Here is a 27,991-nt window from a genome sequence, read left to right on the forward strand (position 1 = left end):
CGAGCGTAATGTAATATTTTTACAAATTTATATTCATTCCATTTGGCAATGTGCATTTTTAAAACAAACTTTGAACACGACGCAGGACATTCACAGTCGAAGTCCCACTCCCAGCGAGTAAATGGTTATTGTGGGGCTCCCCCATCTGGCTTCAGGTGGCATGCACCACTTGTAATTACGCAAAGAGCATAAGCAATTTGCAGTTCCAGTCAAGCTCCGTAAAAGGCAGCAGGCGGATGAGCCCTTAAGCTGCTTGGTTTTTGGCCAAACTACCATTAACCAAGTTGATTTTCATCCAGCAACTGCAAAATTAAAAAGAAATCTAAGGTTTTTCAGATTTTTTCAAAAGATTTCAAAAGAAATGCAATTTCAAAGAGATTCTGGCAGAGTTCAAAATTATACCACAAACACTACTGTCACTACTAACACTTGTATTCTTTATGTAAATCAAATTGCCAATTATATTTTCATTACACATCAAGGTGAGCGATGACAGGACCTACGCACAAGACAATCAATCAAGCAGGACACTCGCAACATCGACAGATATCTATTAGGCCGGATTAAATTTTAATATTTGTCGAACACAAGATATGCTAGACTGAATCCGTAGGGAGCTGCCCACGTGTTGTTGTTTAACCATTGGAACCTGTGCCAGTGGAACAAACAATACCTCCGGACACTGGCTGTGTTGGTGTGTCCTGTTGCTGTTGCATAAATTGTCAGCGTGTGTGCGGATGGTTAAGCATACGCACTGTGTGCCCATGCGTGACGAGGTCGCAGCGCGAGACACAGGTTTTTGTATTCACAAATTAGCATGAAAAACATTTTCACAACGGCAGAATAAAGTACTCTAACCAGAGGCCCAGAGCCCGACCAACAGAGCCCACTTGCCAGGCTATTGATGTTTTGTATTTTGCATTGACGTCAATATCCTGGATAGTCTCTACTCTCCAGAACATAACAACAATTATAGTCTGCTGTTTGGTTTCGCTTGATGGAATAAATTTGCATTTGTCACAACTATGAAAACCGTCCTTGTGTTAATTACATGCAATTATTGTTTATGGCCACAAATGGAAATGAAATGATTAAATTGCGGAGCCAACAGGTGACCGGACTGGAGGGCCAGGGCCTGATGTTGCAAATTGGTGTTGTCGGGTATGCAAGTGAATGGTTCTTCTTTGATTGGACAACCAGAAGCATTTTTTCATTTTCAGTTTTTCTCTTTTGCGCAAAATAATCATGACGTGAAGGGCCAACCTTGGCAAGAGACCTCATTTTTCCCCTCCCTTCCGACTGCCTGCCGCCCTGTAAATTGAATGTAAACAGCTCCTGTGCGTGCCCCATGGATCCTCGCCATATGACCTCCTGTGTGTGTCCTCATGAATTTTCAAATTTTCCAACGTGCAGTAGACGTAAACGAGTTACGGCCCCAGCAGCTGGTCATCCTGGATGACCAGCCACAACTTGTTTCCCATGGACACTCCACATACACAATGTGGCCGGACCCATTAATATGCTGCTACATTCCGGCGGACAACCGGACAAACGTACGGACGTACAGTTGGATGGAGTGACACATACATAGTAGGACACAGAGATTGACAACTGTGCTAATTCCGCACTCAAATGTAATTTAAGCTCAAATTACATTTTCGACTTGATGCCGAGATTGGATGAGGAAGTCGACGTTGATGTGGCCGGAATGGCTGTAGTGGATGGTGTGAGAAGAATTAGATTTATATTACCATTTCTAATTTATTTCCCCACTTAACTGTTGCCGATTTTAATGGCACGGATCGGGGGGACAATCGAGTTGCCATGCACATGACACGCATTTCCAACTGTCCGCCACTTGAGGCAGCACTCGAGCACTCCAGCACTCCATCTGCCGTTGACCCAAAGTGCATCTGGCCTTGCACAGAATCCTCTTGGGCAAACTTTTCCAAATGGTCATCGTTTTCGAATTGGGGAGGCTATCTAGCTCTTGTTGCACCATTAATGGGGGTCTTTTGATTCATTTCAATGGCTCTGAACGGGGTATGATGAGTTTCATTCTTCCTATATGGCAATTAAGATGTTGGGAGGCTCTGGAATTCCTGTTTCTTTATTAACTGCGCCTATACTTTTCCTCAAACCTTAAATCTTTGAAAATAATTCCAATTAAAAGTGTGGAAATTGGAAAATAATCGTGCATACCTAATCCCTTTTTCCAACAGCAATTTCAATTGAAATCAATCAATAAAATCAAACATTTACTTTGGCCCAATCGAGTGCGAAACAAAATACTATTAAAGGGAATTATTCTACGATGACTGAATGCAAAAATTATATATTGAATTCTTTTTGTTGGTCATGTGAAAATATTGACTTTCTATCTACAACAATATTTTCTTGCCAAAGCCAAAGCTTTCCCGGTCCTGGTCCTCGTCCCCGTGTCCTGTTAACTTGCTGGACATTTGCTTTTAACCATAGCTGCTCTAATCTCCCCCGATGCCAAAAATACATAAAGGAGACGAAGCCGGGAGATATGCTTGAAATGTAATCAGCTTACACGTGCAATGCAAAAATGATCAAATGGAGAAATGGCAAAATAGTTGGAAGCTTTTATTAGAAATGCACAAAAAAAATATTACGTATACGCTCTGTGTTGCTTCATCTATTCGGGTGTGTTGTTTTTTCTGGCTTTATAGAGTATATCTATATATTTAGTTTGAAAGTAACTTTTTCACGAAAACACCTCACAAAATAATTCACTTTCGTATTTATACAATGACTGAGTCAGAATATAACTCTAACAATCTAAAAATATTATCTTTTGGGAATAGGTTTTAAATTTTTTCCCTCAAAAGAGTATAGACCTAGTCTGCAGAAAGAATACTACCTCCCCGCTAGATGTTTCTATTTTTTATTTCTGCTGGAGATTCGAGAGATTTATGCGATTCCAGTTCGGTACCATTTCTATGCAGCTGTCGTTGACAAACTGCAAGCTCCCCGAAAAGGTGGAAAGGTGGAGCTCAGGTGGGTGGGTCTAGCTCCCTCTAAGTGGAACGGGGAGCTAGGTGAGAGCTCAGTTTATTTGAGCCGGGGCAGCAACAAATGAACATGCTCCGTATGATGGAGCACCTGAACGGCAGCGACGACACTTGAAATTGTTTTGCGTGGTGCTCCGGCCAGAGGCATTCGTCAAAAGCGAGAAGGAGAAACATACTCGTATCCTGGAGACATTCATCACGTCATTCGTATCAAGCATCAGTGTCAGCGTTTAGAATGCGCTTACTTTAAGTGCGTGTATGTCGGTATATCAGTATCTGTACACATGTACGCACATAACCCAACTCAGTGGGGACATTTCTTGAAATTTTGTGTGTTTCGGCAGCCCCCTTGGTTGCCTCATGCCAGTGGCATGCCAAAATAAGATTAATTAGCCGGGGATCTGTTTAGATGCGAACATCTGCGGCAACGGCAACGGCAAAGGCAAAGGCAACAGCAACAAAGGCCAAAGCAAACACCTGAGATTTCCGCTTCCGCTGGGGGAACATTTCTGTTTCTGTTTCTGTTCCTGTTCTGTTTGCCTTTGTTTCAGCTTTTCCTTTTGTTTCTGCAGCTACTCATGATTCTGTTTCGGTTTCGGTTCCTATTTCTACCTTGTAACGTTTCCGGCTGCCAGGCCAATATCCGCCATCTCTACTTGCGTTATTGTACTGGCCTAATTTATTTATGTTTGTCAAATTACACAACATAAACGAATCAATAAGGTCCAAAAGTAACCAGGTCACGTATTCAGGACTTCTCCCAACACTCCCCCTTTTTCCCACTGCAGCCTTACAAATTTTCCGATTTCGATTGCAGCAGCTGCTTTTCCTGAGTTATTGCAACAAAGGGCGTGGCATGCGTGCTGATTACGAGCTCATGCTGCACCACAAAAAATATTATTTTTATAAATTCAAATACTTGATGGGCACGATAGTCTAGTTACTTTTCTTTCTGTGCATTATTTTGGCATCTAAAAACAATCCGGCACACTTTTTGCCTCCGGCAGCATAAATCAATTAATTTCAGTTGTCAAGTAACATTGTGGCAGGAAAAGTTTTACATGCGACAAGAGGCATGCCACAAATCGAACTTGAAGAAAGGAAACAGTACACTTTTATGTATTTTTCTCGAAACATATACAATCCGAATATATGTGCTAGTGTGTATATATCTTTGGCCATGACAGCCATTTGTTTGCTTTTCTTATTTATGCGCTGTCATTTAATGAAGCACGAAGCCACTCGCACACTCGCACTCGACTTTCAATATTGTGGCAAGAAATGTAGCCATCGGGAGGATTATCTACTTTGGCAAATCCCGTTTGACTGAATTTATAATATTTTGTGTATATTCAAAAAGGCGAGGGAGAAAGCTAAGGGCAAACTCTGGGCAAAGCTGGTAAAAAGTTTCCAAATCCTTTTCTGCCAAACAGTATTAATTTTTGAAAAATTTTATCATTTTATCACCCACCTTCAGGTTACGGTCTATTCTTGTTTTTGTTTATATTTTTCGTTATATCCTGGAGGCAAAAGTTCTATTAGTAGATGTATGTGTGTGTTGGGGTGAGAGCGTCAGAGAAACAATTACACAACAAATAGAAAAACATATTAAACAACAATCTACGAAGAAGCTAGAGTCCTGGCGAATTTATGAATCAACAGCACAAGGTCCTCTCTCTTTTCTTTTTGGGAAAAACACATGCGTGTGTGCCGTAAACAAGACCAAGTCCAACACAGGAGCCAAGAAGGCAAAGAATAAAGTCCAGCTAAGAGAAGCAGCTGCCAGCCTTCGGGCCAGGCTAGAACAGAACAGAACATTATAGACCAAAAATGAACAGAGAAGAATATTTTGTTTGTCTTCTTTCCGAAGCAGAGTTTGCCTCACAGTTTCCTCATCCTGACGGGTTACAGTTTACGGGTTTACGGGTTGTTCTTCTGTTTTTGTTTGGCCAGCATAGGGCTGCCTGCCTGCTACTATCCGCTTAAATGAAACTTTACGGGGGCCTTCATTACGGATCGGTTCGTGCGGTGCCCAAAAGCGATAAGTGAAATAAAATGATGATGCCAGCCCAGCCAGTGGCAGTAGTGGCAGTGGCACTGGCACTGGCAGACGTAAATCTCAGGCTAGCCATGATTTTTCTCCGCTACAAAACTCATTTCAAGCCACTACCCGCTGCCATGAAGCAACCAAACCAAACAACCACCGCATCCTTCAATGTAAGTGGATAAAGTTTTTGGGGCCACAGTTTTTAGCTCATTCCGGGCCACTTACATATTTTCTGGTCAACAATTCGTCAGACCTGGCTTAGCCCGGGTTCGTGGATTTAGATTTGGACACTCGTCCAGCGGCGGGTGGAGGAAGGCTAAGTTTTGTGGAATGCTTTTGCGGCGACAGAATGTGTATAAATTTTTGTCAAAAGTGTAGCAAGGCATTCAAGAATTTGTTGAATTGTGTTTTGCGAAAGTTTTCTGTGCAGTTATTTAATTGAATTTGCCACCGAGGGCGCTGTGGCCAGTGCTGCTGAACAAAACTTGTGCCACAACACCAGTAAGCTCTCTCTCTCTGCCCAGTATGTGGGGGTGTTACTTGTCGTAATTTCTCGTTTAGATTTGAACCTTCACCCCCACTAAGCCCCCGCCACAGCAGGCAGGACTCTTGGCTGCACTCGCCTCCTGTTTTGAAAGTTTTTACGATTGTTTATTAAGGAACTAAGCGCACTTAATAAGATTATGGACAGGGCGTGGTTGGTAGCTCGGTCGGTCGGTTGGTAGCTAAGTCGGTCGGTCAGTCAAGACACAAGTCCGATTACGATTACGAGTACTACGAGTAGCCAAGTACATAGTAAAAAATGCTTGCCATCCGCAAACAATTCAAATTAAATTGAAAGTCCAAAACGCTCTCCTCAACGGCTGACATTCCGTTCGAGTTTGGTTTTCGCATTTGCGGCTGACAGTCCGCAGTCGACAGTCGACAGCCAACGGGGGAAAAAATATGGCCGCAGCAAAATGGGGGCCGAGACGAAGAGGGAAATCTATGAAGAACATTGTGATGCTGGAATTTTTCTTTAAAATAATATTGCATACCTGCAGGCGCCGCCTTTCAGCCAAAGGAAACGGAGTGAAATGTGTTTCCCCCCAACATGAAAACATCTTACAGACAACCCATAACGGTTATGGTTTGTAAATATTAACCAAACACACTTCCATCGAAAAACTCAAAAGCAGAAAAGTCTGCATCCTTTTAAAGAATCAGTTGGTAGAGTGGGGAAGGACATTCGCTTCAATTTCATCGGCACTGAAATGGGGGGGGAGAAATGGCAATTTTCCTTGCCAGAAAGCACTAAAAGTGGGTCGTGTGTATATGAGATTTTAACTGAATGCAATTGAATTTGCAAATGGTTATTTAATCATCTTATGGCTATTTCCGACACTAAACATGTTAATGGATCTGCCGCCCGGAATGGCAACTCAAATGCAACTGAATATGCACCTTATCCGGTCGTACCGGAGTCTCAATCCCAAAATATGTTAATCCCAGGCAATCACTTTAAAACGATTCTCAGTGATGCATAAAGATTTTCCGAAAATGTGATGGCATTTGCAGCAGGGATTACGATTCTCTTTTTGCCAAATGATCATTATCCGTGTAACTTTCCCCCAAAAGGAAAATAAACAGTTGTGGAAAATCAGCAAAAGAGCCTGAGCCAGAGCCTTGTCTTGCTTTGCCATGCCATGTTGAGGATGTGAGGGAATTTTAATTGTGTCGACAGATGGCTGATGTGGGAGGATACATATATACATGCATAGGTGACAGGCGGCATGCACCTTCATCCTTGCCAACGAGGACGTCAAAGGGAGTCCTTGCCAGCGTTAGGAGAAAAGGCTTGCATTCCCTTGCACAATTTTCGCCGTTTAATCGGATTACGGGCGACAACGTCACACTCTCAGACAGAATCTCATCGGGTCCTTGTGGAAAATACATTTATGGCCAAAAAGATTTAAGGCAAACATGGCGATGGCGCCCAGATTTAATAATATTAAGTGACATCTGTTGTCTTGGCTTGCGCTGAGGGCCTGAAACCGGAAACCGGAGCAATTAATTGGTCGCACTTTCTGCCACGCCCCACTCGAGACCGCCAATTCGGGGCGGGATTACAATTACCAACCAGATTCTGACCAAGACCAAGTGCGTGGGCGTGCGTTTAATGCCACTTTGATTTTCACACTCGCTCCGACCCCCGACCGCACTCATCCGCCCCATGAATGGGCGGTGTGGCATGGTCTTGGGCGTGGCAGGAGGAGGACTGACTTAATTACGCACGTATGGCTGTTTAAATTGGGTTTGCCCCGGACGGGGAATGTTAGTTTTATGTTAATTAAGTATTGTTTATGTCAATTAGGTGAAGCGGGATCGAAGGCGGGGGAAATGGGAAAGGAATTAGATATCCCATAGAAATTATATTAACTTGGGCGAAAGAAACGGGAAATTAATACAGCCCGGTTAGGTGGCAACAGACATCTTAATAACATCTGGCTGGGACAAGGACAGAGGAAAGCTGGCTCCCATAAACAAGCAATTAAGATAAACTAAATCTTGGTTAGGGCCACCAGGATAAAGGAAACAAAAACGAATATAAACCCCTTAAGGAACTAATATCCTAGTTCTGTGTGGGTTTTACTTTTTTCAATTAAATTCCTTTCAATTAAAGGATAATGAGTCAGCAGCACCTGAAATCCAAGACTCCCAGGAAGAACCTCTTTTTATTCCTGCTTTGGATTACATAGCACATCACAGTTGATTCTCTGACCCGAACACGATTTTGAAATTAAATCCCTTCGCAGTTTTGCGGCAATGTGGGCTTTGTCTGGGCCCAACATGGAATCCATCTCACAAGGATTTGACATATAAGACCCGAAGGAGAAACGTGGCAAGTGTCGCAGCACAAAGCGGGCGACTCAGGACACTCGATAGGCTCTGTCTCCACTGCCTTGCCAGACTCCTCTGTCTCCACTGTTTCTATTGCTAACTTTGTGGAATAATGCCAGTAACAGACGTTGCCATTGACAATGGCATATGGTTACAGAAACAGAGGCGACAAGGAGGCCTTCACACTTGGAAATTCCTTTTTTTTTCCGCCTAATAGACCTATTATTTAAAGGGAACAAGTACGAGGTTATAGAGGTTATACTCTATCCTGTTTCAAGAAATAATCAATCTTTTTATTGCCTCTTTCTTGGAATTCCTTTACATAAAATATATTAATTTTTCCCAGTACACTCCACCAGCTTATGTATGGCATATATATCTTATATATACCCATCCAAACATACATATATCTCCGACGCTTTTCATTCCACTTAAGCTCCGTTAAACATATTTAAAGTACGTGATGTTAAGTGTCTCCTGAGCATTTGGTCCCAGCTCTGGTACCTTTTTGCAAAAGCAAATTTTAATATGTTTAACTCGTTTTGGTTGCTCCGCCACAGTGGAGACCGTGGAGGCCGTGGCGGCTATGGCAGTGAAGTGAGAACTGTGTGGTCGAGAGCCAGAGCCAAACTTGTGGCGTTAATTTTTAACGGGCTGGTCCGGGTTGGACTGGTAACTGGAATCATCGGCATCATTTGTGTGTGGCATGTCTAGGCCCGGGCTCTGCCATCGTACATAAATGTCAACCGACGCGCTCATCCATCAATGAGCTCTGAAAAATTAACACTGTGAGTGACAGTGGCAAAGGACTTTCGCCTTCGTCTTTTTCGGGGGGAGTTGGGGCACTGAAAGTGGCTGGCTAGGATGGCCCCGACTGGTTGTGCCCTGACGCCTTAAATTATGCAAAACGTTAAAATTCTCAGGCCTGGAGCTGGGGATGGGTCCTGGGCCGGGACTCGTGGCCTGCCAAAGGTATTGCGAAATGATGAATTGTGTGTTTGGCCAGCAAAGAGTCGGCCCGGTAATAGAGTGGGCCAGTTCCATAGATTAAATTTGATTATGCCACATTACCCGACAACGAGTCCGCTACGTGATCGCCTTTACGTGGTGGGTCGGTCGTAAAGCCATTTCACAGTTGAGCGGCTGACTGGGCTGAAGGCCGACAAACTAAAAGGATTATCTGGCTTAAAAATGCATGAGACGGTTTTCTGGTTCGATTAAAAAACCGGTCCCACATGGCCGAGCCAAACTGAATTAATTGTGTGATTGGGAATTCATTGAAAATCTCATTGAAATTGCTTTTTTAGTTTACAACTCTTTTCAATAGATTGTCGGACACTTTTAAGTAATTTCTGATATTCAATTGAAGCTTTATGAAAAATAAGAACTTGGCTCGACTCACTTTCAGACTTTTCTCATTCAACTCTTTTTTACAAATCACTTTTTCTAGATTCTATTTTTTTTTTTTCCTTTTCTTTAACTTTGCAAAGCTATCTATGGCCATTACCGACTCTGCACATGGCACAAACAGCAACAACACCACCACCACCACCCCAAATACAACCACGACCCACTCACAACCCCCGGCCCAGCTTGCTAATACGTTTTTTTACGAATTTCTCTTTTCTCTACTTCTAGTTGTGCTTTTGTATTTGCCAATTTTAATGAGTGTAGCAAACAAACCAAACCAAAACCAAAAACCAAAACGAAAAAAAACTTTAGCAAAATACAAAAAAACACAAAAAGAACAGAGCATTTTGTACAATAACAACAGCAATAACATCAACAATAACAAGAAGATAGCAGCAGCAGGTCCCCCATCATTATCATCATTTTAAAAAATAAAACCAAAAAAAAAACTACAAGAAACAAGAAAAACTCATTTCAATTGCAAGTAAATCAAATAAAATCAGAAAAAAAAGAATACCCAGCACGTACACAATGTGACAATAAAAGTAAATACAGTGAGACAGAAGCTACAGTAAGAAGCTGAAAATGGAATTTAATTGCGAGCAGTATTAGCCATAAATGAAAAAGCCAAAAAGGCAACATCAGAGAGAGAAATAAGCAGAAGCAGAATCAGTACAAGTGCCACAAAAAGCGTATTTTTCCAATTAATTCCTTTATTTTCTTGCACCTTTAAGAACGTCTCACTGTGTCTCTGTGTGTGTGAGTGTCCTGTTCACGTACATATATGCGTGTGTGCACCCAAAACCAAAAAACCAAAAATCAAAACCTTAATAGAAACCAAAAACCACAATTAAAACCACTTCCCCCCACCATTCCGAACCATTCCGAACGGTGTATCTGTGTATGTGTAGCACCACCACCACCTCCACCACCTCTACCACCTTAGAGCAAAATAAAAAATTAAATAAAAAATAGAAAAAAGCACAAATAATAGCAAAAAAAAAGCACTCACTAGAAAGCAGCAATCACAGTTAAAGAAATAAGTATAAATCCACCTGCAAGCCGAATCGCAAGTCCACGTAACAACACCAACCACCAAAAACCACCAGCCGAACCACCGATCTTTTGGGGCTGACAGGTCAGAGTGAATAACCCAAAATCCACCAAGCTCCGTATCCGCTTCCGCCTTAGTAACTGCCTCCGCCTCCGTAACCGCCTCCGCCTCCGCATCCGTAATAGCCTCTGCATCCGTAACCGCCTCCGTAACCGATTCCGCATCCGCATCCTGGTAGCTCCCGATAGCTCCCCCAGATTGATCCACACCAAACCTAACCACATACCAGCACCACAATTGCACATTACTACCATAGATACCCCCGGCAGTACTACTACCGCATGGAGCGCGGCACCAGCGGTGGTCAGCAACAGCAGCAGCCGCACCACCATCAGTCGCACCACCAGCAACAACAGTCGCACCACCACCAACAACAACAACAGCAGTCACGCCACCAACATGTGGTGGCCGTGCACAGTTTTGATCCGTATCTGATCGCCGGCGGGGCGGACGAGGAGCACACGTCGGGCACCTCGTCCTTTGACAATCCCGCCACCAAAAAGAAACCGCCCAAGCTGAAGCCCATCCACCGATCCCTGTCCATGGCCATTGATAATTATGCTCCAACTGGGGATATGGATATGGACCTGGATATGGAAATGCAGATGCAAATGGGCATGGGCATGGGAATGGGCATGGGCATGGATATGGACATGGATATGGAGATGGATGATAACGATGGCCTTGTGCGAGGCATGGGCGAGGGGATCGTTATTAGTGAGAAGCCGCTGATCCACCGTTCGGCCTCGCCGCTGCCCCACCCCCGATCCGGCGCCCTACCCCCGCAGACCCTAGCAATCCCAGCACAACAGAAACAGCAACATGTCTCCTTATCCCATCCATCTAGTGGGGGCGGCAGTGGTTCTGTATCGCCAGCACTATCTGCCCGCCAGCAACACCAACATCACCTCCTCCAACAACAAAAACAACAGCAACACCAACAACATCAACAACAACAACAGCAACACCAACAACAGCAACAACAACAACAACAGATGCACATGCACACTTTTCAGCATTTGGCCGCACAGGCCGCTGCTGCCGGCCGGCATACTCACCGCCAACAACAACAACAACAACAACAACATACGCATACGCATCAACTACAACAACATCAGCTTCAACATCCGCATCCGCATCAGCATCCGCATTCGCATGCGCACTCGAAGAGCTCACCAACCTCACACGCGGTCAGTCCGGTGCTCGGCCAACAGCACCGCCAGCAACCGGACATATATTTGGTCAGCAGCAGCAGCAGCCTGGGCGATGGTGTCGGTGTGGGCGTGGCCAATCTTGGGCTGGGCGTGGGCATGGGCATGGGTCAGCTGGGCCAGTTAGGCCGATCAATGGGCGGGAGCACATCGCCCATTCAATTCATCGATATGGACGATATGCCCTCGGCCAATTCAACGGCCGCCACCCAACGGCCAATGCACACCCATCCTCTAAAGAAGAACCTGTTCCGGCGCTCCGACACCATTGACGTCCATCCGTCTACCAATTTTCAGATGAAGAAAACGCATTCCTTCCACGCACAACAGGATCCCGCCGCCCTGGACCAAATCCAGTTGGCAGTTGCCGGTGCCGGTGGTTCGGCCACCTCGAGTCGTCGCACCAGCTCCGTGAGGGGCAACTTCCTAATGCCGGGACCGCCGGCCGGAGCCAAGGAGATCTCGCGTTCACCGTCGCCCAGTCGACGTGGCTGTCGGTCGCATCGCTCCTTCAACGATCCGGGCCGAAGGCCGAGTGTGAAACCGGACTCGGTGGTGGAATCGCAGATACGACATCCCTCGCTGAACGATGACCTGCTGGAACCGATGAACGGACGGAATCTGTTCGCACCGCCCACCAATCTGTCGCTGGAGAACGAACTATTCGTGGACACTCGATCGCGCAGCAATAGCCACACCAAGATGGAGGAACTGGGCCTGGCGGAGATCACCGCCGCCGCCGTAGCGGTGCAACGATTACGGAAGAGCTCTGGTGCCGGGTCCTTCGAGGATGCCGGCGCCGGACACGCCACCCACCCGCCTTCGTCCTCGAACAGTGTGAAGCAGAAGCGGGAATCGCATCATCCGCACACCCGCCAACAGAGCACCCACAGCCTGGAGCTGGACGGTCGTCCCTCCACATCGGCAGCGGCTGCAGCTGCCGCCGGTGGAGGAGGCCTCCAGCTGCACAGCGCGGCCGCGGCGGCCAGTGCGGCGTACCACTTTAAGCGGGGCGCCCAGCACGGCCGGTCGCTCTATCTGTCGCCCAGCAACCTGGAGGAGTTGGCCGTCCACCGACCCGGCGTTCTGGCAGCGGCGGCCGCCTTCCAGGGCACCAACGCCAGCGCCAGTGTGAAGCAGGCCAAGGCTCTGCACAGCGCCAGTGTGCGCCTGCGTAGCTATCGGGAGACACTGAGTGCTTCCAAGAAATCGAAAAGCTTCATTGGAGACGCCGGGGCCGTGAGCGGTCCGCCGGCGGGCGACGACTTCGAGCTGAGCTCACCCCACCGACGCAACAGTCGCCCGCTCTCCACGGCAGTGCCAGGTTCGAGCATCGAGGAGATCAAGCGGAGTCCACGACCCATCTCCGCCTCGGCGGCAGCAGCCGCCTTCCTGGAGGAGAAGCGGCCTTCGTTCGAACGGAAATCATCGCTGACCTACGACCACGAGCTGAGCGATGCCGCCTTTGCCGCCCAGGTGCTGCGGCCATTCCATCACAAACTGGCGGCGGGACGAAAGGGATCCGTCACCGGTGGATCCCACAAACTGAAGAAGAAGTCGCTGAGCGACGACACAGACGAGGAGGAGGCGGCGGACCGCAAACGCAAGCGCATCGTCTGCATCGTCCTGTCGACGGTGCTGCTGTGTTTGGTGTGCGCCAGTGTCTTTGTACTGACCATCACGTTGACCTCCAGTTCGGGCCAGGCCGGAAAGAAGGCGCACTCGTTCAGCAGGGACACACCGGTGCACTGGACGGGCATGCGGCCCTCATGAACTCCAACTCAGAGGCTGTGCACCATCACCATCTCCACCAGCTCCACCGCTACCAGCACACACCAGTTACTAGCCGCTGCCGCCAGTTGCCGGCTATCCCCTGACTTTGGACTCGATTTCGTTTTCGTTCCGTTCGCTTCCGCTTCGAATTCGTGCCTGGTTTCCGCTCTCCGTTTTGTTTCCTCTGCGACTCCGCCGGGCCACCAATTGACGTCCAGCCACTGAGGGGGAGGCGCCAGCAAAGGAGAAGGAGCCGCAGGAGCAGGAGGAACTATCGCAGAGCCTGTAAGTCCGGCAAAGCCTCGGGTGTGTGAGCAAAAATCGTAAATTTGTCCTGAAAAAAAAAACAGAAAAAAAATTGAAATGTTGGGTATACCCTCCACCACCATATCAGAAGCCCCATAAAAACCACAAAGCCTAACCTCAAAATCCATTTATTGATCCAACATTCGTAGTGGGAATTATCAGCATATTTCATTTATTTATTGTTAAAATTTCAGCAAACGAAATAATTTAGAACAAGCCAATGGAAAAATGCATCCTAAAATCGGTTTTAACTGCATTCCATCTCGGCCTGGCAAGGAGCATCAATGCAAATCAATGTCCCAGGCCAGGGATCCTGTTTCCATTGTCCTTAAAGCACGCATCATCCCCAGCCCATCCCCACCATCCTTTAACATCAGCCACATCCACACATAACTATAGTCGCTGTGGACACATTGCCATATGTCCTTACAGACCATAAAACTGTGCAAATACAAATATGTATGTCAGTCTCCCTCAGACTATCAAGCATTCGTGGTCCACATCCTCCTCCTCCTCCTTCCAACAAAACAAACAAACACACACATACACAAACACTCCCATACAAATGCAAACAAAAACTGTGGCAAGGAATTTTCAAATATTGAGCTGGCAAAAGCTCAGCAAAATCTCGAGCATTACATAACTGACTAACTGACTAACCTGGCAGGCAAACACGCACACGGCCATAAAAAATGATGCTGTACTTACTTACCATGACTTTAATGACTTTGACTGCATCAGGAGCCGCAGAAGCCGCTGCCAGAGTCTTCTTGCCACAAAGCCAAACTAATCAGCACGTGTGTGTGCGTGTGTTCGTGTGTGTGTTGGGGCACAAACAATGCTTAACCGACTCTCGGTGGGTGGGAAGTGGGTGTACGGTAGGTGACTAACTGACCGACCGACCGACCGACTGAGAGACAGGCCGAGCTGCCAAGGCCTGCTGAGACCTTTCCCTTGGTTATCCTGCTCTTTTTTTTATGCTCTCGCTTAATAGTTTTGTTTGTTAGCGTAGGTGTAGCTGTAAGTGTGTATGTTTGTCTCTCTGTGTGTTTGTGTGTGTGAGTGTGCAGCATCATTACGGTACTGTACGCTTGGTTTCCTTTTTATTATGTGTGCGTGCGCCTGCAGACAGGGGGCTCTGGCTCACTCACCCACACATCTTAATTTCACGTTGACGACATGGAAACTAGGTTACTTTTTCAACTGCGCCTCACTGAGCCCCAGCCGGGGAAAGTGCAACAGCAAAGGCAACAACAACAACAACAATTCCAACAATAACGCTAAAAAATAAACTAACAACAATTGTTTATTATAAGGCAGTAGTGGCAGAAGCAGCAGCAACAGCAGCATCTGAATCAGCAAAAGCATGCTAGTGACATTGCCCGCTCAGTTGGCTCTGTTGGCTTGGTTGGCCTTGCTGGCGAGCTGCTGATGGCCGAGATGCCAGTGCCGAGAATCCCGTGTGACCGCTAAAGTCCCCAAATTGCCAGCACTACACATAAAAAACAGCCACAAATTGACAGTTTGCAAAAGAAAGTTAGAGGTCAGAAAATATAAAATAAAAAAAAAATGAAGAGAAAGCCCATGGCATTGCAAGTTATTTCTTTTATCAAAAAGTTCAACTGGAAAACTTGAGAGAAAGCCACTTGATCATGAGCTACAGAAAGTGCAAACATATATCTCAAAGATAGATTGATACGAATTCGAGTCTGGGACTTGAAGATTAAACTATTAACTCTTGACTTTAATTGAAAAAGTTAAAAAGTCAAGTTAGGAAATAGTTAAGAAGGTGGGGTGTTAAGGTTAGTTTGTTCTTCAACTGACCATAATTTTAATTAATTTACATTTTAATATATTTCCTTCTACAAGGACTCCCTCTCAAAACCATAAACGCTGAAATGTAGCATACTTTTCTGGTCAACATGTACTCTGTACTGACATATTGAAAGCTTTTATTTCCAAACTAATCCTACTGTAATATTCCTAATTGAAAACAATAATGAACAAGTTGATTCAACAAGCTTTCCATTAGAAGTGCAAATCTGTTGCATATTGCATTTTCATCATGCTCCAGTTAAACCGCAAAATCGAGGCAGAAAAAAAAAAACTAAAAACATAAATGAAATGCCAGTAGCATAAAGCCAGCCAGACAGTGGAAGTAACAAAAGTGCATCAATAAATTCAATTTAAAGGTACAATAGATGGCAAACAAAACCGAGTGCCAGAAGCCAGAACCCACAACCAGTTCCCGTTCCTGTTCAGACTCCTGTTGCCAGTCCCTGGCTGCTAATTAGGCGTCGGTCTCCATCCGTCAGGCAAACTGGCGTGACGACTAGGCCAGAGAGAATCTGTAGGAGCTCTGGGTAGAGGACCGAGGAGCGGGGCGTTTTGCTTTCAGCGCCACATTTATAATTAAACAACATGAAAGACAAAGCGCCCAACAGGCCAGGCGGACAGGACGAGGCGAAAGGACGAAGGGCACAAAGGCGGCAGGCAGCAGGCAGGAGACGGGTGTAGGCTTGGGTGTGGGTGTGGGGGTGAAAGTTACTCGCCAGCATTTATGAGCGCCCATAATGGCTGTTAACAATTTAACTTGTTTACCGGTGGGAAAGTTATATGTTAATTGGTCTCGAATAGCCTCGCACACAAGCACACGGGAACTCCTCCAGGACTCCGCTGAGCACGCACATGGCTCTGGCACGTCCTTGAGGACAGGTGAATGATCAACTAGGCAATGTCCTGTAAAGTAGCTAACTTTGCTATTTAATAATAAATACTTGTTGAGTGAATAGTACACAATAGTTAATCTGTTTTAGTTTTATCCTTAAAGTGCAATTAAATGTCCTTAAACGAGTTAGGAGATTAATGAAGATTTCAATAAGAACAAATACCGCCTAGGGTTCTTAAATTATGGGGATTATAAGCAGAAATCTTTTGTCTCCAAATGGTCTTCAAACATAAGCCATAAATATAATAATTTGTAGTCCTAGAACGAAATTCCTCTCCATAAGCTACTTACATTCTTGTCTCACTTATCCGAATACCCCGGTTGCCCCTAAATATTATTTAGGACAACACACAAGCACTTACTACTCTTGGAATAAATATTGGCAGCATCACACCCAAGCCCTAAGCCATCCTTTGGAATTTTGACCAAGATGGGGTGGGTGGCAAGTAGTAGTAGGGGAGGTAGCTGGCATTCTGTTGAGTAGCTCCTACTTACCACAGGAGCAACAACAAAGGCCAGCAGTGGCACTTGGCCAAGTGAATAATGGCAGGCATCGTCACCTGCTGCCAGGTAGGGGCAGGTATAGCAACTTCCCCGGCCGGGCAGTCGGGCATTAACACGTTGCGATTACGGCTCATAGCCCATGCAAAGCCATGAAAGATGGATGCTGGCTGGGGGGAGGCAGCTGATGGAGCTGGAAACCTGGACACAGTCGGGGTGTGCTCCCACCTCCCATGTCGGAGTCCAGTCGGTCGTGTGGTCTTTGGCCCATATATGCATATGAGTTTGATGACGACAGCAGCAGCAACTTTAGTGGCAGGATTGTGTGATGTGTTGCCTCGTGGTTGCAACTTCCACTCGTTAAAGTCGCTTTTCTGCGGGTGCGGAGTGGAGGGCTGGGTGGAAGGGTGGAAATGGCATTACTAATTTTTGCAATTAAATAAGAGCGTAAAAGAGGGGAAAATTACTTAAATTTTTGCACTAGCCTTGCAGCAATTTGTGCGCATGTGTTTTTGTTTGGGCGTTTGTTAGTGTTTGCGTTTGTTCTGGTCTGTTTGGTGGCCATTTGGGGCAAGAATTTTTTAATTAAATTTTGTTGCTGAATGTTTGCATATATTGGCCAGATCCAGAGTCAGAGTCAGACCCAGAGCATCAAGAGTATCAAGAGGAAAAGTTTCCAGAATTAGCTGGGAATCAATCAAGGGACTTTAATGTGTTGCAGCAACAGTAAAGTTAAATTTTGTGGGAGGATGGTGGGAACGTATCGTATTTCGACAGAACAGTGACTGGTTGTGTCCCCTCCAATGTATCTGTATCGGTGTTTGTATTTGTATCTGTATCTACAGATGTCCGCGTGCCCGTTTGTGATTGATTGGCAAACAAATTTTGACACTTGACACAACACCCACGGGTCAGGTAACCAATGTGTGTGTCCACAGGGTTTTCCCTCCTGGCTTTACCAGCAACACCCCAACAGCCCCAACCACTCCACTACCCATTCCCATTTCCATTCCTGGCTCCAGTTTGTTGAGCGTTAATTAAAACTGCTGTAAAATGCACAAAAGCGTTGAGCAAACAGCAACCGCGACGACAATCGCAGGGGGTCATGTCAAGGGGGAGGGGGGCAGGTAAATACACACTCACACACACGAAAATAAAAAAAAAAACAAGAAACGAATATTGTGTGTGAAATGGGTTGATATACTGCACACAAACACATATGCACACACAGGATATGTGTTTACACATATGCGAACGTGATAACCGAAAGCGGAAACGGAAATGCAAAAAAAATGGGACTAAGAAAGAAACGGAAAAATGTACAATGTTGGACTGTGCTTAAAGTAAATAGTCTGGATTGATGAAAGTTGTATTCGAGAATTCATCAACAGGCATTTACTTCAACTGCAGTTCGAACGAAATTCAACAGGATAATAACGAGTGCGTAGTGAATATTTTAAGTTTCTATTATTTTTTTAAGGCTATACTTGTTCCAAGAGAGTTTAATTTTGAAAGCATAGACTGTGTAAATAGTATTTAAGAAATTTCAAAAACAATTATTTAGAAGAAAGTTCTATTTTATTCACATTTTTTTAATCAATTTTGCTTTAGAGCCATTTAGAAGTTCTTCTTCAAAGGCATTCCTTGATTATTGACACACATTTTTCTCTTGTCGACAGTTCGGCAGGAGAACGAGCGGAGCTACCGCGAGAATCTGGAACGCACCCGGCTGATGAAGAACCTCACCGAGCTGAATCTGCAACGCCAGCAGATGGAGATGCATTTCCACGTTCCGTGAGCGACCGGAAGGATGTTGCACCGCAGCTGGAGCAGCAGATGCAACCGGATGAGATGTCATCGCTAGCTGGAAATGCCAGAAAATGGCAGCAGCAACAACCAACAGCGACAACAGTTTGTGGCAGGAAACAGGTGGCAGGAGGAACGAACCTTTCCCCTCACCAACCTGCCCCTTTGCTAACCCCCCCATCCACGCCTCCTTATCCTTGAATCAACGTTATGCGCACAAAACAAAAACTAAATGAAATCGAAACAAAAAAAATTGTTAACTAAAATCTAGTAAAAAGAACAAAAATAATAAAAAATTCAAGACGAGCACTCCGAAGTGCTCGGCTCAAGCTAAAGTTAATGCTAATTGTAGTTAAGTCCGCCCAGGCGGAAGTCACTTGTTTTATATCTAACTGAGAGGTAGACTCCACTTAGAGCAAAATATGAGAATGGTGATGCAGTTAAGTCAATAGTTGAAGCGTTGTTTATAGAGTTACTTCGATGGCATTTTAAATGTTAAATCCAGCACGTTCTGGTAACCAAAATCGCCCAAAAAAAACTACCTATTAATAGTTCCGTTTCAAGATTTTTCCCAAGTCCCTAACACTCCCTTAAGACGAAATTGTTTACCAGAACGAACTCGATTCTCCTGTAATTAATGTGCTTAGGATCTGATCTAGTAGAGTGGTTGCAGGACGACGCCAGTGGGAAGGAGCAATTAAGCGAAAGGTTTCGATGGTTCAGTTGATTAGCCAAATGGTTTCAAATTTTTCTTTAGCAGATCCCATATCCCTCCCCAACCCCCAAATAGTTTTGTCCATTCCAAGAACTTACTTTCCGAATGGCGTCGACTGGGCAGCTAAGAGGCGAAGAGACGAACAAAAGTTGGTCAATAGTTATGTCTGAAACTAAGTTGTTAACTGAAAAGTACTCCTAAGTAAATGTTAATAGCAATAAACAGCAGAAAAGTTTTTGTATCTCTCGGACAAGGAGCAGCGAGGTAAAGCAACCAGCAACACGGATGAATAAAATTGCAAAAGTATGTATTCAGTATTCCAAAAAAAAATACATTTTGAGTAAAAAAAATACGATTTTCATAGAATAACAATAATTGTAAAAGAAAGCTAAACATTCAATAGAGTCTATTCACGAGAAGAACTTGTGCCAACTGGGTACCTCTAGGCCCATAAATAATTATTAAAAAATAAATGGAAAATAACAAGGAAGTTAGATTATTAGCGGATTGATGTGAAAACTGTTACTTAAGTGCAAAACGAGCTTGTTGTCGAATTAATTTTAAATGGATTTAAACTAAGTGAAATCTAAGCTAAATGTTAAATGTTTTTTTAGGTGTTCAATGTTAAAATTAATTTGTGGTCGAGCTGCTGTCGATGAGTTGACTGCCCAGCCTTTGCTAAATATAACTCAATATTGTATGAGTATTAATGTGTGTATGATTTTATCGCAAACCTGTGCTAACTCAGTTGCAAAGTTTAATGACAAAATGTAGCTTGAAGCAAACTTCTATCGGTTTCAGCCAACAGAGCTCTCCCCCAGTCTATTTTTGCCCCAATTACCAATTAACTCACAATTATTCCGCCAGCATATTCGCCCAGCTGCACATTGTCAGTTTTCCTGAAACTAAATTGGATATTATCCGAACTTTCCAGTTGAACAATACATTTTGTATCGTGTATATATTACGATTCTCTAGTCCTATATATCGATTCTGGGGGCAAATGGCAAGAGCAGAGGGCAGGAGCAGGAGCAGGAGCAGGACAACACACAAATGGAAAGCTTTAAATTAGCTCAATAAATTGTAAACATTAACATTTAATCTACTTAGCTGGGAGCCGTTTGTTAAATGCAATACAAGTACACAAGTACCAAACCACATCCCATTATGCTCATTCAGACTTGTAAGATTTGCATTTCGGGTCAGGGAATTTCAATTTCATATTTGACCAGACGATCCATAAGCCAAGGAGGCTACACCTGCCACACTCACCACAAAAACACACAAAGGATACATCCTTAAATAAGGTACTTGGCAATTGCATTTAAGGTGAGGTGAGGAGTAATTGTGACAGATCGGAATGAGAATATATACTAGGTTCGCATAATTGATTCAAAATGCATGCTAAAAATCGAACAAAACGAAAAACAATACAATTAACGAAAGTAAACAGAAATAAACTGACCGGAGCTAATCCAAAAACTAATTAATACAATACAACTAATGTCTGTAATTATGACTAGCTAAGTGTAAAAATGTAAGCTGAATTATTATACAAACCAACTACAATCGAAGCAAAATTAAAATTGATGTAATGAAATACTCGTAATATTTTAGGGCAAGAAAAAAATTGAAACAAAACAGAAAACAGAAAAGAAAACCAAATACCAAATAATGGAATAATGGATAAATGAGTCACAAGTTAAATACAAGAATAAACTAAATTATTTCTCGAGAAAAAATCAAACATTTTAGCCTTTGAAAGAGAGACTTTTGGTGCCCAATCCAGTTTGAGCAATTATTTACAACCGAAAAAAGATAAATAATAATAATAAAAATAAATTGAAACAAGGACACGGCTAGAACTCTGACACCCACTCACATACACACTCACAAAAGACACACTTAAACCACAGATTTATTGTAAATAGAAAAACAAAGCAAAGTAAAACACAACAAATGGGTAAATACCAAGTACATAAATATATAATGAAAAGGCTTATCCAAGAAAATCAACATTAAATTAATTAACAACGGAAATCAAACAAAAACAGGTAATACTTAAAACTCGTGTGCAAGGAATAACTTTAACTGTTAATTGTTGCTGGCAATGCAAAACAAAAACCAAAAATAAAAATAAATTAAATAAACCATTAAAGAAACAAAAATAAGAAAACAAATATATTTAAAAATACATTTGAACGCCTTCGGGCGCTTTATTCATCAAGCAAGCAAGCAAGAAATGTTGAAAATCAAAAGAAAAAGTCAAACAGAAGCCATACAAGCGATAAATCAATTTGTGTCACCTGTGTAGTAAGTATATCTCAGTATTTGTAACTGAAAATGTGTTGAAATGCGCAACACGAATGCAGGCAGCAACCAAAACAAAGAAAATCAAATGAAAATAAACTGAATTTACAAGTGAACGCTTGACATTTGAGTATTATTTATTCGTATACGTAATATTGCGTGGGGTCTGCCGAACTGGGAAAAGTTTTAGCCAAATTGTGCCTTGTTATTGGCTTTCAGCAATCTAAAATGTAAGTTGGACTTATAAGACATACAATTTCTAAGGTTATCACCTTAGACGATTTAGTAAAAAATATAATTAAAACTTAAAATGAGAAGGGAATGGCCCAGAAAGTTTGACAAAAAATTGAAAAAATAATTTGTTTCCAGATTTTGATGCAGATTGATGGGGAATTGATCTACGAATCGTTTAAGGTACTCCGCTTAAGAATCCGATATGTATTGGCTAAGATATAGCATTCGCAGTGGAGCAAATATTTTGCCCAGAAAATTTGACAAAAAATTAAAAAAATAATTTGTTTCCAGATTTTGATGCAGATTGATGAAGAATCGATCTACGAATCGATTAAGGTACTCCGCTTAAGAATCCGATATGTATTGGCTAAGATATAGCATTCGCAGTTGAGCAAATATGGCCCCCCACGCACTTTCCGCATTTTGAAAGGGATGGCCCAGAAAATTTGACAAAAAATTGAAAAAATAATTTGTTTCCAGGTTTTGATGCAAATTGATGAAGAATCGATCTACGAATCGATTAGGGTACTCCGCTTAAGAATCTGATTAATATTGGCTAATATATAGCATTCGCAGTGGAGCAAATATGGCCCCCCACGCACTTTCCGCATTTTGAAAGGGATGGCCCAGAAAATTTGACAAAAAATTGAAAAAATAATTTGTTTCCAGATTTTGATGCAGATTGATGGGGAATTGATCTACGAATCGTTTAAGGTACTCCGCTTAAGAATCCGATATGTATTGGCTAAGATATAGCATTCGCAGTGGAGCATATATGGCCCCCCATGCACTTTCCGCATTTGGAAGGGGATGGCCCAGAAAATATGACAAAAAATTGAAAAAATAATTTGTTTCCAGGTTTTGATTCAGATTGATGGAGAATCGATCTACGAATCGATTAAGGTACTCCGCTTAAGAATCAGATAAGTATTGGCTAAGATACAGCATTCGCAGTGGAGCAAATATGGCCCCCCATGCACTTTCCGTATTTTGAAGGGGATGGCCCAGAAAATTTGACAAAAAATTGAAAAAATAATTTGTTTCCAGGTTTTGATGCAGATTGGTGGAGAATCGATCTACAAATCGATTAAGGTACTCCGCTTAAGAATCCGATAAGTATTGGCTAAGATACAGCATTCGCAGTGGTGCAAATATGGCCCCCCATGCACTTTCCGCATTTTGAAGGGGATGGCTCAGAAAATTTGACAAAAAATTGGAAAAATAATTTGTTTCCAGGTTTTGATGCAGATTGATGGAGAATCGATCTACGAATCGATAAAGGTACTCCGCTTAAGAATCTGATGAATATTGGCTAATATACAGCATTCGCAGTGGTGCAAATATGGCCCCCCACGCTCTTTCTGCATTTTGAAGGTGATGTTACGTATACGTGATATTACGTATACGTTATATTACGTATACGCAATGTGCATTTATTGTCAAATCATTTGTTATATTATTTAGTGAAGCAACAGAATGAACTGATTAAAATTGAATTTAAACACCCGGCTAAAAAAAAGCTTTTTATTAAAAGCTTTTAGCTTTCGGTACCGAGGCGACAAAGCAGCTCTAAAAATACCAAATAATACGAAAAAAGAAAGCAGTGCGGGTTCGAACCAGTATCGTTAGTACGAACCGGTTATATGGGTCCATTGGGGCTTATCAAATGTATTAAATAAAATAAGTTTTCTATTAGGAACTTAAATACTTAATCTTTAGGATATTGTTGATCGTTATATTCGCTAGAGAGAGATATGATTCTTATCAAGGGGAACGTCAGGGTGTTTTTTTGTACTTTTTTTGAGCCAACTTTTGAATTTGGGGGGAAAGTTGGATTTTTTAGTGGGTTTTTGGGGGCTGCCTATCGATGTCTCGTGAGCCAATCGCGATCCATTTGTTGCGCAGAAAGTAAAACAAAGATTGGGAGAAAAAAGATCAATTAATTAGCAATTAGCTGGTGCAAATAGTGTTCCAGAGGGTGCAAGGCAAACAGAAGCAGCTGAGCGAATAGTTCCGACCAGGCCCGAACCACCCCCCACCCACAAAACCAAAATAAACAAGAGCGCTACGTAGTAGGTGGCGTCGGTGGAGGAGGAGGAGGTGGTGGAGACAGCGAGGCAGCAGAAACAAAAGCACGAAACGGCGGACAGAACCAGTCGAAAGAAAACAACAAACCGCTCCGGACGCACTCGAAGCGCTAATAAAATTTATTTTTGTGTTTAGCTCCCCGCCCGCTCTCTGGCCCGTGCTCGTGCTACCGTGTTTCTCTGCTCATGTGTGTGTGTTTGTGTGTGTCTGTGAAGTGTATAAAAATATTTAAACAAAAATCACCCGCCAGGCCAGACAAGAAGATCTGATCTCCGCCAGAGCAGACAGAAAACCAACAACAACAACAACAACAAGAAATATATAAAGAAGCAACAACGCGACGGTGACGCGGCAAGGTGCTGGAGGTCACCACTCGGCACATTTCGCGTTCGGTTGTTCTGTCCACCCACCCACCGCCACCCCCCTTCGCAGTGGCCATAACCCGTAGCCATTGCCCGTAACCAGTTCCAGTTCCATCCGCCCGCAACAGCACGCGCGATCCTAAAGCGAGGCAGCTGAAAGCGAAAAAAGCGAAAAAAAAATCAGAAAAAACAATAGCAAACTCACGCGCTTCTCTCAGCCGTTTTATTGTTCTTTTTTTTTCATCGCTTTTTTATTGCTCTCGACTGATAAACGTCAGTTGATAAATATCGCATCGCAAACAAACACCAATTATTCCAATAAAGCCAGCGCCAAGTGCGAATGCGCCCTCGATTTGTATGCCATCAGCAGCACTCGGTTGCCCATTCCCATACCCATTCCTCCTCCGCTGTCCACTACCACAGTACCCATTCCCATCCTCGATCTCATCCCCATTACCACGCCACTGACGTCAGTCATCGACGTTATCGCTCCTCCGCGAACATGGTGGCCGTGGATGGGATCGGCGGCGTCGGCGGTATGGGGGGCTCCCTTGATTCCGGTACCGGAATGGGCCACTTCAACGAGACGCCGCTATCAGAACTAAGCGTAGAGACCCGCACCCAGCTATCCCGCATGCTCAATCGCAAGAAGGTCCTGCGCTCCGAGGAGGGCTACCAGCGGGACTGGCGCGGCATCTCGGAGCTGGCGAAGCAGAAGGGTTTCGTCGATGAGAATGCCAATAATCCCATGGATCTGGTGCTGATTAGTTGGAGTCAGAGGAGTCCACAGACCGCCAAAGTTGGGCACTTGGAGAACTTCCTCGGTATCATCGATCGCTGGGACGTATGCGATGATATCCAGGAGAACCTAGGTAGGCAGTGTGTCTCTGGAACGAGTCGTAAAGATATCAACCAACAAAAGCTATAAATACATACGTGAGAGATAGCTCTTAACCTGATAACGTTAATACACCTATTAGGGGTATCTTTTGTATATTATTCAGGTACAAAAAAAAAGGCTCAGATAGGAAACATTTTTTTGCTATCAATAGCGATAATATCTTTTGTTTATAATTCCATTTAGCTCAAATACTATCCCTCTATATCTCTCAGAAACCTATTCAGAAGACTTCGATACTAAATCACTATACTATTTCTATACTAGATATAAAAGAGATATATTTTTTAGGTATATTTGTATCTGAAATTACTGAGATGTCAAATTGGAATATATAGTGCTTTCCATGTCTGATGTTTTTTCGAAACATAACCAGTTCATTCCAGATATTTCCAATTAAAAAGATTCGAATGAAAAGTTTTTATTCAAGTTTCAGTTTCTCCCTAAAACCTTTAACCTTGTTAATGGGAGCTTCCTAAAAACAACAAATGAAAAATTCTGTTTAAAAGTTTAATTCAGATTCTTGATTCCGAATAAACGATCCTAAAATACTATACTATATATTCTTTGTTGATTCAAGAAAAACACAAAACCCAACAATCAACAATTTTGTTTTGATTTTCGAGAATTTATTTTGTTTTGTTTTTTGTTGAGACCGAAATTTCCATTTAGCTTCGAATGTTGGCGAAAATTTGTTGGTAAATAATATATATATATGTACTCTTGTCTCCCAGCGAAGGACACCGAGCGGTATCACGTGAAACGAGAGCAGCGACAGGCGGCGCTGGTGGACGCCTGTCCGCCGCCCCCCTCCGACTGCCTGGAGACCAACAACAACTACAGCAACAGCATTACAGTGGGCCAGAGCGTACAGATCCTGAGCGACGAGGACCAGCGGTGTGTCCAAATGGGGAAGCCCCTGCCCCGGTACAATGCCTGTGTCCTGTACGCCGAGGCGGACATCGACCATGCCACAGAGATAATGAATAATCTAGAATCCGAGAGATACAATCTCAGGGTGAGTGTTTCCATCATTGAATTTGAATCTGAAACTGAAAACTAACTGGAGGACCAACTTGTAGCTCTTCCTGCGACATCGCGATATGCTGATGGGCGTCCCCTTCGAGCACGTCCAGCTCTCCCACTTCATGGCCACCCGCTGCAACCACCTGATCGTTGTGCTCACGGAGGAGTTTCTCCGGAGTCCGGAGAACACGTACCTCGTGAACTTCACCCAGAAGATACAGATTGGTGAGTTGCCGTTTTCAGATCGCAACCTATGAACGCCTTAGACTAAGTAACAAGTTTCTTATTATTTGCTTGCTATTTTTTTTTTTCATTTTATTTTTAGAAAATCACACTCGCAAAATCATACCGATCCTGTACAACCCAGGCATGCACATACCACAGACCCTGGGCATCTACACACACATCAAGTATGCCGGTGACTCCAAGCTTTTCAACTTCTGGGATAAACTGGCCCGATCCCTGCATGATCTGGATGCGTTTTCGATTTATTCAACGCGTCAGGTGCAAACGTGAGTCACTTTGTTTATTTTTTTTTTTAAGATGGGTCGATTAAAAGTGATTCTAAATAAAAGTTTTTCGAATAAATCGCATTTAAATGAACAGGAAATTACTATCTAAAGAATGCGAATCAAAAAAACAAAAGCCATTTCCGATAAAACTTTAAATCGACTTAACCATTAAATAACAAAAAAATATTGAAAAAAAACCTCCAAACTTCCGTAGACCATCGCCCTTGGAGGAAACAGCTCCCCAGGGAGTCCCCACACCCAGCATTCGGATACAGATCAACGACAAAGACATCACCGACATGCCCAACTATAACAATTGCAGTTCCGCCTCCGAGGCGGATACCACCATGGTATCCATTTCGGGAGACACCAGTTCCCCCCTGCCGGAGCACAAGCCGAAGAAGAAGGACAAGTTCCTGCGAAAGTTCACCCTGAACTTTGGCAAGTCGCCAAAGAATACCAGTAGCACTTCAAGTGGCAAGCCCCTGCGGCACGCCCACTCCGTCAGCACGATCCATGTCACGGAAAGGGAGAGGACACTAAGTGCCAGCAGTTCGAACATCTCAACGACATCGGAGAGCAGGAAGTGGCAGCCGAATATCCTCAAGAAGGTCCTGTTCTCGCGATCCAGCAGCAAGCTGCAGACTCCGGGTTAAAAGTACTCTTAAGATCCTTCTCAGTATCTCTCTCCTGCTGTGGAGAGGGAGGCTCATTCGATTCCTTGTCGTGTGCCCAGTCTAGTTACGGCCGTAGAGTCGCCAGAACGCCGTCACCCTCCATACTTAGTTATAGTCCGTAGTCTAATCTTAATCAAAAGCCAACTAACTTAATATACTTAGACGCACTTGTTAACTTAAATAAGACAACAACGAATAAAGACAATACCACATATCCGCACCAATGCACACCAGATAGGCCCACAACTATGGACAATACGTAGTATATAGAGTATATAGTGTCTATAGTGTGTAGTCAGTTGATTTGATAAACAGACAAATTGGTCTGTGGCTGAGTCTGAGTCCGAGTCTGAGT

General features: G+C 43.7%; 2 protein-coding genes across 9 annotated transcripts in view; both read left to right on the forward strand.

Moving 5' to 3' along the window:
• Positions 1-21,955, forward strand: part of LOC6495927 — a 70,119-nt gene extending 48,164 nt beyond the window's left edge. For 3 of the 7 annotated variants that reach the window (XR_004309919.2, XR_006507197.1, XR_006507198.1), the window contains 2 exons: positions 9,604-13,758; positions 18,688-18,825. Coding sequence is in view for 1 of the 7 variants with exons in the window: in XM_032450897.2 (XP_032306788.1) it covers positions 18,688-18,806 (119 nt within the window). In the remaining 6 variants the exon portion in view is untranslated. Of the gene's footprint in view, positions 1-9,603; positions 13,759-18,687 lie in introns of all 7 variants that reach the window. The other 4 variants (XR_006507199.1, XR_006507201.1, XR_006507200.1 and 1 more) reach the window with 4 other exon arrangements.
• A 1,952-nt stretch (positions 21,956-23,907) lies between these two features.
• LOC6495929 lies at positions 23,908-27,850 on the forward strand. Of its 2 annotated transcripts, XM_032450448.2 has the most exons (6): positions 23,908-23,981; positions 24,412-25,395; positions 26,156-26,439; positions 26,504-26,672; positions 26,773-26,959; positions 27,174-27,850. In XM_032450448.2, the coding sequence occupies exons 2-6, from the start codon at positions 24,864-24,866 to the stop codon at positions 27,613-27,615; spliced, it is 1,614 nt and encodes a 537-aa protein (XP_032306339.1). In that variant the 5' UTR covers positions 23,908-23,981; positions 24,412-24,863; the 3' UTR covers positions 27,616-27,850. The 2 variants fall into 2 exon arrangements, with proteins under 2 accessions (XP_032306339.1, XP_001959871.1); XM_001959835.4 differs by having other exon boundaries at positions 23,919-25,395.
• The last annotated feature ends 141 nt before the right edge of the window (positions 27,851-27,991 follow it).

This window comes from Drosophila ananassae, chromosome 3L (assembly GCF_017639315.1).
Source record: "Drosophila ananassae strain 14024-0371.13 chromosome 3L, ASM1763931v2, whole genome shotgun sequence".
NCBI classification, from domain to species: domain Eukaryota; kingdom Metazoa; phylum Arthropoda; class Insecta; order Diptera; family Drosophilidae; genus Drosophila; species Drosophila ananassae.